Source organism: Neolamprologus brichardi, chromosome 23 (assembly GCF_056152115.1).
Source record: "Neolamprologus brichardi isolate AB-2024 chromosome 23, ASM5615211v1, whole genome shotgun sequence".
Classification (NCBI taxonomy): Eukaryota; Metazoa; Chordata; class Actinopteri; order Cichliformes; family Cichlidae; genus Neolamprologus; species Neolamprologus brichardi.
This window is the reverse complement of record NC_142125.1, coordinates 18,400,001-18,413,208: the sequence shown is the minus strand read 5'-3', so window position 1 is coordinate 18,413,208 and position 13,208 is coordinate 18,400,001. Positions and strand designations below refer to the sequence as shown.

Sequence of the window (13,208 nt, the reverse complement as noted above, 5' to 3'; positions counted from 1 at the left end):
ATGCAGTGCCAACAATACAAGTTGTATAAAGTGCTTTGAGTGCACTGGTAGAGTAGGTACAGCCATTTACAAAAAGGCCGGAGGCTCAGTTCAGAAATGCTGAGATGAAGCTTAGCAGACAGCTAACCACCATTAGCCTGACATCTCGGACTAATACAAACTCTGAGCCTCAATACAATTTAAACAGGTCAGTTATTAGAAAATTCAACCGCATCCACCTGTTAGGAAGGGACGAGTTAGCTATAAAGAGATATTTTTGTAACGTGTTTATCTTTGCTGTAAAATTGGACATTCAGTGAATGTCTGCCTGGAGGCTGATGCTTGATTTTACCAAATATCTCCAGTATGAACATCTTACATCGATATTATTTTTACACTTGATTTAAAGCATAAACCCATATCTAAGCCTGATATTAATTAACAAAACTGTTAACTATCAATTATATTTACTTACTTTTCTTACTGAGGATAAAATTTTAAAAAGGTCCATAGAGTTATTATACAAGCCAGGACATATATTACATTCTTTTATTAAATCAAAAATCACACTCATTGAATCATTTAGTTTTTTTTTCCATGTGAGCAAAAACATATTTTTGATTTGATCATTTAAAGGCTGCAGGTGAAATGATGGCAAGGCAAATAATAAATATGTAACGTAAACAATTCATTGCTACATTTCAAGTTTGCTCTTTTTTTCCTCATAAAAATAAAACACATGCGATAAAGAGTTTATTCTTTAAAAACAAAAAGTTTGAATGTGGAATCATCAAGTTTGTAAACAGGAAGCGGTGGAGTTTTTAAAGTTACAGTGCTGTGCGATTTCTGTTCCTCTTCTTTCCTCCAGGGGGCAATAATCTTCTTAAACAATGTCCTTCAGGATGTCGGGGATAAATTCCTGAGCATCTCTTAGGTCATCCTTCCACTCCTGTGGGATGCAATTTCCTGTGTGGGCGCCTCCGGCCCCCAGCAGGGCCCCGAGCGCCGCTCCACGGTTACAGTTCTCACCTGAAGTCAGAATCAAACAAAACGAAAATAAGAACAAACACAACACTGATGTCATACATGCAAGTCATCAAGCAGACCATGAAATTAAAAAATGAAATTATTAAAAGTCAAAATTAGCCCATCGCTCAGCTATCAGCAGGAGGTTTCTACTGAGTTAGTCTGACTGACACTGAGTGTGATGGAAGGATAGAGTTTTGTTAACAGCTTGTATGGACGTAGTGGACGTAGTAGTAGTAGTAGTAGTATAATAATAATATAAAGACTCACAGAAACCACATACTGCACTAATTACTTTTCAGTTTATTTAGATTTGTTATATTTATAGACTTTAATTTGTTAAAAACAAAAGGTTTGAATGTGGACTCATCAAGTTTGCAAACAGGAAGCAGTGGTGTTTTTGATCCTCTTTTAAGGTGCAATACATTGCTGTTTCATACCTACATAAAGACTCTGAATAATTTATTTAATATTAATATTCTGATCATTTTTTTTATATAGCACTCGTCACAGGATAAAAACACAAAGTGTTTCACAGTAATATAAAAACAGAAATACATAAAAAAACCACTTGTTGTGTGGCTTATGTTTGACCGCATAAGCCACACCTGGGCAAAGATTTAACCAACAGGAGCCTGAGTGCAAACCAGCATGTTTAAATTTTACCTCCACAGTTGGTGTTTGCCAGGATTCCTCCTTTGGGGTCATCATGAAACTCGTGGGCCAGGTAGAACAGGCTGGACAGAGCGCCTGTTTGTGCAACACAAGCAGGTAAGACAAGCATTTAAAAACAATGATCTTAAGTTTTACCAGCCAGTGAGGTAAAAGAAAGGTTATTGGTCGGATTCTGACCTTTGTTGTAGCAGGCCATACCAAGGTAGTTCACAGCGCTCTGATGGACCTTCAGTCTCTCCTCAGAGGACACAGAAAACCTAAAAAACATTATGGATAACCTTTTATACACAGATGCTGCTTCCAAACCAAGCATTTAGTCTAAAGGAAGTCTGCAAAAAGTGTTGGACAGCTAATAAAAAAGGACTTTTTACTGTGGACTTTTGTTATGAATGAGCTGCAGGAAGTGTGATTATGAGTGTCATAAAGAACACACTTGTTGTAGGCTTTTAATGTGAACGCCTGGAAAGGAAGCATTACTTAATTCTCAACATTTTAGCAAATCCTGAAATACAGAAAAATGTTAAAGTAAATGTTAAAATCCCTGTTTATTCTGAAAGACTTTTACTTCTAAATGCATACAGGAAGTGGTCTCTGGCAGCCAACCTAAAATTTTAATAAATATTTTAATAAGAAAAATGTCAAAAACCAAATGCTGCTCAGATGCTTCAAAGTAAAAGTTTTTCAGGGGCCAAAAGAAAGTACCAAGTGGTTAGACTCAACTCTTATTCTGAAACATCTAAAGGAAGTGTTAGATATGTTTACAAAATCTCACTTGGCCGCCTTGCGACTGAAGCTCTGGCAGGCGTCCCAGGCATCCAGTCTTCTCAGAGCATGCTCAGCCTGCTCACGGACACTGGCCCCGCCCAGTACCGCGTGCAGTGCCCGGCTGTAGATCGTCACGTACTCGGGCACGTTGGGGTGAGGATGGGTGAGCTTTACGAACTCCACTGCTGCTGAAACCTGAGGACAGAGTAGGTTAAAGGTCACATGTTGCTATCTGAGACTGTTTCTTATGTTGTTGATTTGTGTTCGCTTACGACTCGCTCCTCATTGGCTGAGGCAGACAGAAGGATGAAAGGAAGGATCATGGGAAGGCAGCCAATGGCATCCAGCTGGCTGTCAGGGAACCGAGAGCTCGCTTTCATCCCGGAGCATTCCTCTGCAAACTTCAGAACCTGGAAAACAGCAAGTAAATTGGTGAAACACTCCAGATGTGGCATGTTACAGCATAGGGATCAACTGCTTCTGTCCTACTTCATGTGGCGAGGTCGGTTTGTTCTCCTGCCAGTCAGCAAAGAATGAGCGGTGGAAGGATTCAGCGTAGGTGTCCTTGTGTGAACCGGGTGTGGTCAGGAAGTGGATGTACTCTGAGAGAACAGCAGCTCGAGCATCCGGCTGAGAGACGTCCACAAAACCTCTGGAGACAAGTGTCCGAGCCACTCGAAGGGAGCAGAGGATGTTCAGTGTGTTGTCACCTGCCTGAAGACCTTGAAGACCACAGAGAAAGAACATGGACACAACAAAAATAGAAACAAACAACAAAACGAAGGAAAAACAGTGAACTGTAGTATAGGGCGGCAGTACCTCGGTGATAGTGGATCGATCCACTTGAGGAGTTCCACAACTCCAGCTTATCATGGAGAATGACGCTGCCGACCACATTGGCTCGCTTTGCACCAGAAGACCAGTTGGTGCGACCACTGCCGGCTGCAAAATGACAGAGAGGTTAAAAACAGCAGGATTAATCAGGATGGAGCTCCTCAAGGCTGTGTCCTTGGGCCTCTTCTGTTTGTCTGTCTCGACACCGGTTCATCCGATCTTCTTCATATTTGGGAGGTGTATTTCTAGGGATTTGAGTTAGTGTAGTGCCAAATCTGAGTTCATTTGGATGAGCAGTTCTCATCTTCAGGTTCAGAGTTCTTTTAAAAGTATTTTGCCCACACTGAGTGATGCTTTGCCAGCATCAGTAGGAGGGAGGTTTCTGCTTTTTTAGTTTAAACTAGAGATGGACTGATCTAATATTACGTATCGGTATCGGTCTGATACTGACCTAAATTACTGGATCGGATATCGGAGAGAAATAAAAAATGTAATCCGATCCATTAATTATCACAAAAGCACTTCACAAAACTTGCGACATGGCGTAACTCAGCTCATAACTTTAGCACGTTGGAGCAGTATGCGTTACGTGATAGAGCGGCTGTGGCATGTGAGACCTGTCGGTGGTCTGGTTGAGCATTTGGAGCCTCGCTACCAAATCAGCATTTTATCTCAGAGAAAGTTATCCCAGAGGAGTAAAGCAAGTGTGTAAGTTCATCTCTGAATGTTTGTAAAGCATTCCCACGATAAGCTTAACAACTGATATATGGAGCGAGTGCCTCTTCTTCCCTCCTGTTGCTACTTCAATCATGAAACTGATCAGTGATCAGCTGATCGGTTTTTCTGTCGCAAGTCCCGTTTCTCCAGTTTGTTTGTTCGCCCACTTTGCACCAGAAAGAGGAAACCAGTGGATAAACAACAGCAGCACGTTTAAGCTTGATAAGCTGTTGTTAGAATTTACTTTCTACACCAGGATCCTTTTTTACGTAGCTGACAGCTGGTAACTGTGCAGGGGCGGGTCTAGCAAAGTTTTGCCAAGTAGGGCATTAACAGGTAAATGGGGGGCGCAAAGAAATACTTTTCTTTCTTATTCTCATGTCTAGCTTTTAATAAATAATTATCTGAATCTTACAATTAAAGTTTTAATCTGACGTAAAATGTATAGAAATCCACTATTGTATATAGTAACTATTAACTCTAATTTACCCCTGGTAAGCTATAGTACCTTTTCCTTTGGGAAGATGCCATCTGTGCAGTCTGCACATCTTTCTGTTGAAGAAAGATGTTGAAACTATTTAAATATTGTAGAAAAATAATTTATTTCTATGCATTTGTTTTACACGTGCATTAAATTAAAGTACATTACGTTGATTAAGCATCATTAGGCAGAGGGTGGGGGGGTGGTTTCCTATTATTTTTGCTGGGAGTTTGGAACCCTATTAGTTAGGTTGTTTAATATTTCTGCTAAGTACTGTTTAGAATATGAGAATATGAAACTATGAAATATTTTGGCTGTAGTGCATATAACAGAATAGCTTTAGTGTTTTGTTTTTTAAAACAAATGCAGCAGGATATTAAAAAAATGTTTTGTTGATTGTTGTTTTTGTTGATAAAATGAACTATATCGGATTCATATCGTCAGATAAGAAACACATGGACCAGTTGTTGGATAGAAAATGTACCAAAAATATTTTTAAATTTCTTTTACTATACTACATATTTTTAGATTAACTTAAGTGTAATAAAGATTATGTTATATAATATAAACATGCTAATTGAAAAATAGGATAATAAAAAAATCTGCCTTAAATTCATTTTCACTGGCAACCCATTTTTATTTATAAATGTAACATCTTTTTAGGATATTCTTTTATTTAACTTCTACATTTAAACCAACAGTCAGACTGTAAACTCAGCAATTTTTTTTCATAGAGTATAGAGTTAGACTTCTTGCAGGAGTTTCCCCCTGCTGGTCATTACAAACAATGCAGGTTAAAAGCACCTCTCCAATGACTTCTTACCTGTGTTGGAGAGGGTGAGGATACTGGATGGGTGACGCTCAGGAGGTGAGTTGAAGCCTGATATCCAGCCACCGAAGTCCCTCCTGATGTCGTTGATGTCATAGTACCAGTGGACCGGCATAGACATGGAGTCTGCTGCACACATTGCCCAGAATGCTTCGCTCACTGACCGCCGCATCGCAGACATCTTGGCTGAGGGGAGATGACCTGTGACCTTAATGTGAGGAGAGTTTACAGTCAGTGTACAGATATCTTATGGACACAAAGCAGGAATATGTTGTTTTTCTGTAACACAGCTGTAACAACAATCAGCTACATGTGTTGTTTTCATTGTTCTTCAAGCAAAAATGAGTAAATATGACTGAAATGAGTGTTGTTGATGTTTGAAAACTTTTGGTGCTGATCTCATCATTATTCCAATTCAAAATGTGCAAAACAGAGCCAAAGGAATAGTTTATAATGATTAAGTGTATGTGTTCACTGTCCTGCGCTTTGATTCCTGAGCAGAAATTGTGCCATCTCCTCGTGTCTTTAATCCTCTACACCTTATTCAAGTTTGAAGATTTCAGTGGTGTTATGTTCCCACTGTGGTGTCAGTACACTAACAGGTCTTATATACGGAGTCAGACTGATACGCACGGTAGCTTGTTTACATGTTGACTTCTTCTTTATTGAGATAACACGGAAGTTACACACACACATAACTGGTGCCCCCTACTGGCGATGGCTTGCATAGCACACCATAACTCTTGGTTCATACATAACAAGTGGAGCTGATTCTGAACCAGCTCTGTCTCGGTGCCTCACGAAAACCAGTCCAGATTTAGAGCATACTTTGAAGAAATACTAGCAGAAGTATTTCAAATTCGCATTTCAATATGTGCACAATTTGTGGTGAATTTCTTAAGAGAGTCACTCCAGTCGTTGTATAACACAGGCCTCCTGAGTCACACCGGTGGATCCCCCCAAGAGAAAACAACAGTAAACAAAACAACATGAACTCAACATGCACAACAAAAAGAAGCCAAAAGAAATTCAGTAATACTAATAATAACAAGCCAAACAACAAACCAAATGTTAAACAAAATCTAATAATTAAACAGTAAACTAATAAATAGATTATTTACTTCTGTTTAAAAAAACAGCTGCTGTGGTTAGTGGATCAATCCTTCATTCAAATTTACATTTAAAGATTTCTTAAATAAACGATTAATAAATAATTTTCTGAATATTTACAAAGACTCGAACATTTCAGGATAAAAACTGTTAAAAAAAAATGTTTTCTTTCCCATTAATCTCCCTCCAGTGATTGCTCAGTGTGAGCTGACATCAATGCGTTACACTCAGCTTCCAGATGAAGCTTTATACACCTGTCCTTACCTGTCGAGTCATCACCCTCAGACACGGATTATTTTTAATCAGGCAGAACGCATTAAACATGATGTTGTGTTAAAGTGGATCAGTAAAGACTGAAGCTGCTCACCTCTGCGCTCTTTGCTCCAATTGATTCTCACGCTGAACTTGCATAAGTTGTTATCACATCGTTACAAAACTGAACAGGAAGTGTCGGACAGCAGCGGCAAATATAAAATCAATTTAAAAAATCAAAGATTTCTTTTAAAACAGCTCCAATTAGCCTGCGTTTATCCTGACACCTCAAATAAAACTGACGGGTTTTATAAAAATTTCCCTTTGGACGATTTGGGATTTGTTTATATTGACATTTTATAACCGCTTGCTCCGTACGGAGGCCGGTGGAGGTCAATACATAAAAATCGCTCTACGTATCTCCTGCCCTGAATTAAGACTGGCAGGCAGTCAGAAAAAAGGCAAAAGACCGGTAAATACGTAATGTGTAGTCTGAGCACTAACCCCGTAAAAACCTAAAATTTGATTTATTGAACTATCACATCATGGCTTAATCAGAAGAACCAACACAGAAGTTTAAAAACGCCTAGGACAAACCATCTACAAATACCTCCTGGCACTTATCTGGGCTGTTAATGACAGACATTGTCTAAAATAACTCATCAGTCGAATCTGATGGAAATAGCTCAAAGGGTTGTTTTTTTTTTTTTTTAATCCAAAATAACGCTTTAAAGTATTTTCCCATCTGCAAATCTGCTGTTCCTGAATTCTAACAGGTTATATTCAGGGCTGTCTGTCTCTGATAACAGCATGAGTGTTTATATATGTTTAATATTTAATTTCTATGTCATTCTACATTTGGAGAACAATTTGGGCTTAATTTTTTTCAAATAAATAAACAGCTTGCTTGATTTTTTTAATGTATGCAATAAAAACAAATAATACACCATCAAACAATTAGATCTGTTCTCCTCAAGAATGAAAGGTACTTTATAAGATATGTTATTACTGGGGCCACCCTGTTACCAATATTCCTAAAGCTGAAAAAGCAGGTTTTAAACATATTGTTTGAACTGCTAAATGAGGGTGACCATCTTTAACTTAATGTTCAAGGATGTAATAAACTGTTACAAAGGCAACAGATAAAGCCTTGTGCAGTCAGCAAAGACTGGAAAAATACAAAATATATGAAAGAGGACTGACCTCTGGTCCACCCATGGTGCTTTCACGTGACTCAATTGTGTCACTTCCCCTTTGTTTTGTATGTTTGTGTGTGTGTGTGTGTGTTTCCCAGAATCAATAGGTTGGGGTTGCATGGGACTCTGAAATAAAAGAAACGTGTGAACAAAATCAGCTCAAGCGAGGGATTTGCAACTTTTCTTTACCTGCTACATCTGGCACTTGCAGTTTGGTTGTCAGGAAGCTGGTACAAGCGAAAAATTTCATTTTTGTGGGCTTTTCGGGAGCTGTTTTATTTAAATAATACAACAGCTCAGTTTGCATTTTGTCCCAGTGCAGGTGTGATCTACACAGCAGATGTACAGCATGTTTTAGTATTTTGTGCATGGATTATTGTCAGGTTCATGGGTAGGATCTATGTGTAGATTGTAATTGTAGAATGGAGCTTCTGTTGCTGCTTTGCAGGTATATGAGAGTCTTTTGCGGCAGTGCAAATGTAACTAGTTTTACCACTCTGAGTATTTAGTGACTGAAATCATGTACTTTTGTAAGTATACAAGGACCACTGCTAACATGCTAACAATGGCTGTTATATTCACATATTCATGTGCTCTGTGTGTGTTTTTATGTGAGTGACCTTCTGTCTGCTGTTCCTTAAACTTTAATAACGTCTACATAAGGGCTTTCGAAATTCCTGCCAGACATAAAACAGGGAGCTGAAACCCTGAGGTCTTAGTACGGTGGCCGATAGGGGGCACGTAAGCTCAAAAACTTTAAACGGTTAAGACAGGAGTGTTTATACTGCGTGATGCCAGGGTTGTAGGTCTTGTTGAACTATAAATACCTCTTGCAATGCTTTAAGAAGTGTTAACAGCAGGTTCAATGTATTGTCTGCTGTTAGTCACAGTCGTTAGCAAAAAGCAACGACCGGACTAGCCGCTTACATGAATGAATAAACCTACTGGGTTCACATGGAGCTGGCTGGTGTTCGGGTTTAATTTGAACTGCTGCTTTTGACTTATTTGGTGGTCAAACTGCAGGTCCGTCTGCACCCGCGGTCACCTGTTACCTAAAAGTTAGCGGTGAGCTCGCGAGCTTATTTATTGTTAGCTTAGTGCTAGCAGGCTAATGTGCAATGGAAACGGGGGAGCCGCTAGATCCGGGATATGTCGGTAAGAATTGAAGTACAAACGGAACCGGAGTGGATAACGGGGGTTCAGAGGTGCAGAGCACTGCACAGACAGCTAACCCAGGTTTAACCGGGCTAATGCTACATTAGCCTCAGAGCTTTCCTGTTAGACACACACAAGGAAATGCGAGAGTGTGGTTTAGGTACAATACAACGGCTGAAAGCTAGTTTCAAATCAGCAGGAGTCTGTTTACACTGTCCTAGTCCACATCCAACAAACCCGGGTTATCTGGATTTAATCTAGACACATTCGTATGTGGGTTACATGGGGGAAAAAAGGTTAAACTATAATTTCCCCCCATTTGTTAGTAGGTTTATACACTCTGTGGGGTCTAGTCCAGATTTAAGGGGTCCAGGTTATGGGGATTGTTTTCTTGTCTTTTTCTTTTTTGTAATGGATAACTGCTCTGATTTTTTTTTTTACGTGCTGAGAGTTAGGTTAAATGTGCATACAGAGACATTTATTGGTCATTTTATCAGTTAATCTGGTCCAGGTTCAGTAGTTGGGGGTCCAGATTGTTTATTTACACATTTTTTATGCGTCTGATACGATCATTTGTCCTGATTTATTTTTTCCAGAGAAGGCCAAGGCATTCTGGAACAATGAGGATGTGGATCAGGTCTTCGATGTGGTTTTCAAGTACCTGGAGCACCTGAAGGCAGTTCTGAAGAGGAGTGGAACCACAGACAAAGGTTCTGATCCATGTCTGATGCGAGCGATCTGGCAATCTTCCTATCCTGATCTTTACTCTCTGTCTTCTCTCAGAGTATGTCCAGGCCTTCAAGCTGCTAGAGCATCTGGACTGCTCCTCCTCCTTGGCCTCCCTCCAGGACCAGGACAGCTCGGTGGTTCAGGTGGTCATTGGCTCAGGTAAACCCCGGTAAATCTCAAGGCTTCGCTGTTGTGTTTGAGTCCGACTATTGCTGAGTGTTTATTCCTCCCCAGAAGAGCTGCTGCCAGCTGACATCCTCCAACACAGCCCTTCATCCTCTTGCTCCTCCTCTTCATCCTTCTTGCCTCCTTTTAATGGGTTATCCAGTCCAACAGCGTCTCCTGCTGGCAGAGAGGAGCTGCTGCCTCCCCTCGTGCCTGTCCAGCTGCAGTACCACCTCCACACCTGCTCCAAGGTAAACACACATTGATGTCATTCAGAATCAGCCCGAGAATTTATTTTGCCTAATTTGATCTCAAAAAGTTCCTTTAATTTATATGGTGCTTTTATTCTGAATCTTGATAATCTAACAGCCTGAAAACACGTTGATCCCTTTTAGTTTCTACCCAGAATCTTGAATATGTTGAAAACCTGATCCTTGTAATTATCTCAAATCTATCGAATAGTTTTTTTTAAATTTAGAAATCTGATATACTTCAGAACTTTAGAGCATCCTTATACGTTCCTGTAAGTAACTTGGGGCTTTTATCCTGAGAAGAAGCATTAACCTCCTAAGACCCAAACTCTTAATTTCTTTTAATTAATAAACTTTTAATTTCTCTTTGATATCTGGGCATATTGGGACCTGATGAATGTAAAAACAAAGAATTACCAGATATTTTTTTTTACCTGATTTTTGTTTCTAAGAAAAATGAGAGCCACATATGAGGATATTTGTTTAAAATTTTGATAGAACAGTAGCAGTATAATGTCCTCGTAAGTGGATATCAGGCCCTTGTTGAGCAAAATGTAGTATTTTGGTCTAAACAACCCAAAATGTGATGTCCACATATGTGGACGGCAGGTCCTAGGAGGTTAAAGCAACTTGATAATGTCCAGTGTCTAATTCATGACCTTGAAACTGTCATAGTCAGTCCCTATACCAGACTGGGGGCATTTAATTTAATGGTGATCATTTACAGTTTGTAGCCAAAGGCTTTTTTAAAAATTCCTGAATATTTGAATATTTAAAATCCTGATAACGTGAGCTGTTTTTCGCTTTACAGTCCTGCTTGCCTTGTTTGCCCAGCATGACTCAGTCCATGCCGCTATTCTGGGGCCAGAACCCGCTGAAGATCCCGTTGCTCTGCGGCTTCAAGAGGCTGACCGCCATGCCACTGATTTCACCCGCCAAAGAGGGCGTGCTTTGGGACCACGGGGACCAGGAGCAGGAAGACGTAGGAAACTGGGACGTCATCTACAAGGCACCATGTGGGCTGAGCCTCCGTAACCATGACAACGTAATGCTTTTTTTGGAGGCTACAGAGAGTTATGACATCCTGCAGGTCAACAGATGATTTTTTTTTTGCTGTGTTCAGTGTCTCTCTGTATATTCCTCCTTCAGGCCTTTAAACTGGGTCAGTTTTCGTCCTGCAGGTTGACTTCTTCACCTTTAACCCCTCCGTGCGGTTGGACCCTCCTTCGCCAGGGGGCCTTCGGCAGCCTGAACAGGATCTGAGCCGAGGGGCGGAGCCAATACCAGTGGAGCTGTGCGTCGGGGACGGTGGCTCCCGGCCTGCTGAATTCCGCTACAGGAAGGACCGATGGCCACATGGCTGCTTCCTGAGCCGCGGCCCAAAGCTGTTCAAGGCCTGCTGTGACTGCACAGATGGCTGCAGTGATGCAAAGCGCTGCGCCTGCGTGGCCTTGACTTCTGGAGAGCGCCACTATCGCCATCACAGGCTGTTACAGGCCAACCCATCAGGGTGAGGTGAACAAGTAGAGGTTTTTCAAAAGGAGCTAAAGCAGGAGCTTTAGGTTTCCCAGTGGAAGTATTGATCATTAACTGATTCACTGATTTGCTGACAAAGTCTTACCATGGTGATCAATCTTCAGGCTCTTTGAGTGTGGCCCGTGGTGCGGCTGTGACCGATCTCGCTGCCAGAACCGTCTCGTCCAGAGAGGCATCAGAGTCCGACTCCAGGTCTTCCAGACTGAGAACCGTGGCTGGGGGGTGCGATGCCGTGACGACCTGGACCGTGGGACCTTTGTGTGCATTTACGCAGGTGAGTGTGGCTCAGCGTTCAGTGGCTCCGTCCAAGCCACGGTCTGTAAACTCGTCCTCTCATCCGTGTCCAGGTGTGGTGCTGCAGAGGGTCCCGAATCCCACCGAACCACCGCCGCCAAAGTTGACAAGGTCCGACCTGCCGTCTGACGATGAGGTGGAGGTCGTCACGGAGTGGCTGGCCCCACCTGTGCTGGAGGGCCGACGCAATGTGCTGGAAACGCCCCCGCCTACGTCTCCGCCTACTTCACCTCTTTTGCATGTCCCTGTGATTCAGAGACCCTCCGACAGCGGCTCCAGCACCACAGACCAAGAAGAGGTTTGTTAGGCTTGTTTACTTTACTGTAAAGTTTTATTTTATTTTCAGAATTATTTTTTTACATATTATATTTCCAATATTTCTATACACATTTTATTATATTGTAAATCTTTTTCATTTGTATTTGTATGGAGATTACAGGTTTTCAATTTACATATTTTTATTTTTTCCTTTGAATATTTTGTGACCTGTTTTTAAAAGAATTATTGTTTATTTTAAATCCTTTGTGTGTCCTGCATTCCTTTGAATATTTCCTCTAATTATTTGATTAAAATAATGTATTTTTGTGCCTTCGTGATCTTTAGTTCAAAGTAAAAGGCTTCTATTTTCTTCTGTCAGATTCAGGCGGTGCTGGTTGGAGGTCTGCAGCCCACATCTCCTTCATCAGGTCAGTAATGACTCACACAAAACACACAAATGATACATTAACACAGCTGGTAAACAATTGGCTACTGTGTGTCAGGTGATCAAGAGCAAGACGAGAAGGTGGCATCAATGTCGGAGAGCGCTGGTGTGAATGGTACAAAGGCGAGCATGAGTTTAAAGAGAGCAGCGAAGGTGGACGAAGTTTGTTTTGTGGACGCAAGCAAGGAGGGAAACGTGAGCCGCTTCATCAACGTGAGTCCAGCTGATCGGGAACATTTAGCCATCGATCAACCGATCAGGACACACATTATTTACTCTTCTCATTTAATTGATATTATTTATAATCAGGGTTTCATGTTACTTATTGTTATACATGTGTGACAGATATATATATATACACAGTGTTTTTAAATATTATTTAATTTATGTTCTTTAGACATGTCATTAATATTTCTGCACATATTCCTTAATTTCCGCACTATGACGTGCACTTAAAATCATTCCATTTTCTCAAAAATCCACAGTCTGCCTTATAATCCGGGGCACCTTA

At 40.9% G+C, this 13,208-nt stretch overlaps 2 protein-coding genes across 5 annotated transcripts in view; one reads left to right on the top strand and one right to left on the bottom strand.

Annotated features, from left to right (window-relative positions):
• Positions 1-529: 529 nt before the first annotated feature.
• On the bottom strand, positions 530-7,025 carry LOC102795495 (uncharacterized). 2 transcript variants are annotated; one of them, XM_087836098.1, is made up of 9 exons: positions 6,784-7,025; positions 5,301-5,514; positions 3,265-3,387; positions 2,935-3,167; positions 2,718-2,855; positions 2,453-2,640; positions 1,858-1,937; positions 1,672-1,755; positions 530-1,008 (listed from the first exon to the last, which is right to left on the bottom strand). In XM_087836098.1, the coding sequence occupies exons 2-9, from the start codon at positions 5,485-5,487 to the stop codon at positions 863-865; spliced, it is 1,179 nt and encodes a 392-aa protein (XP_087692224.1). In that variant the 5' UTR covers positions 5,488-5,514; positions 6,784-7,025; the 3' UTR covers positions 530-862. The 2 variants fall into 2 exon arrangements, with proteins under 2 accessions (XP_087692224.1, XP_006800432.3); XM_006800369.3 differs by lacking the exon at positions 6,784-7,025 and adding an exon at positions 6,681-6,774.
• A 1,572-nt stretch (positions 7,026-8,597) lies between these two features.
• setdb2 (SET domain bifurcated histone lysine methyltransferase 2) overlaps positions 8,598-13,208 on the top strand; it is a 6,822-nt gene continuing 2,211 nt past the window's right edge. The window contains exons 1-10 of one of the 3 annotated variants that reach the window (XM_087836659.1): positions 8,598-9,019; positions 9,616-9,729; positions 9,803-9,907; positions 9,986-10,164; positions 10,976-11,254; positions 11,346-11,674; positions 11,805-11,974; positions 12,048-12,292; positions 12,632-12,680; positions 12,756-12,910. In XM_087836659.1, coding sequence (XP_087692785.1) covers positions 8,983-9,019; positions 9,616-9,729; positions 9,803-9,907; positions 9,986-10,164; positions 10,976-11,254; positions 11,346-11,674; positions 11,805-11,974; positions 12,048-12,292; positions 12,632-12,680; positions 12,756-12,910 — 1,662 coding nt within the window. In that variant the 5' untranslated portion in view covers positions 8,598-8,982. Of the gene's footprint in view, positions 9,020-9,615; positions 9,730-9,802; positions 9,908-9,982; positions 10,165-10,975; positions 11,255-11,345; positions 11,675-11,804; positions 11,975-12,047; positions 12,293-12,631; positions 12,681-12,755; positions 12,911-13,208 lie in introns of all 3 variants that reach the window. The other 2 variants (XM_087836660.1, XM_087836658.1) reach the window with 2 other exon arrangements.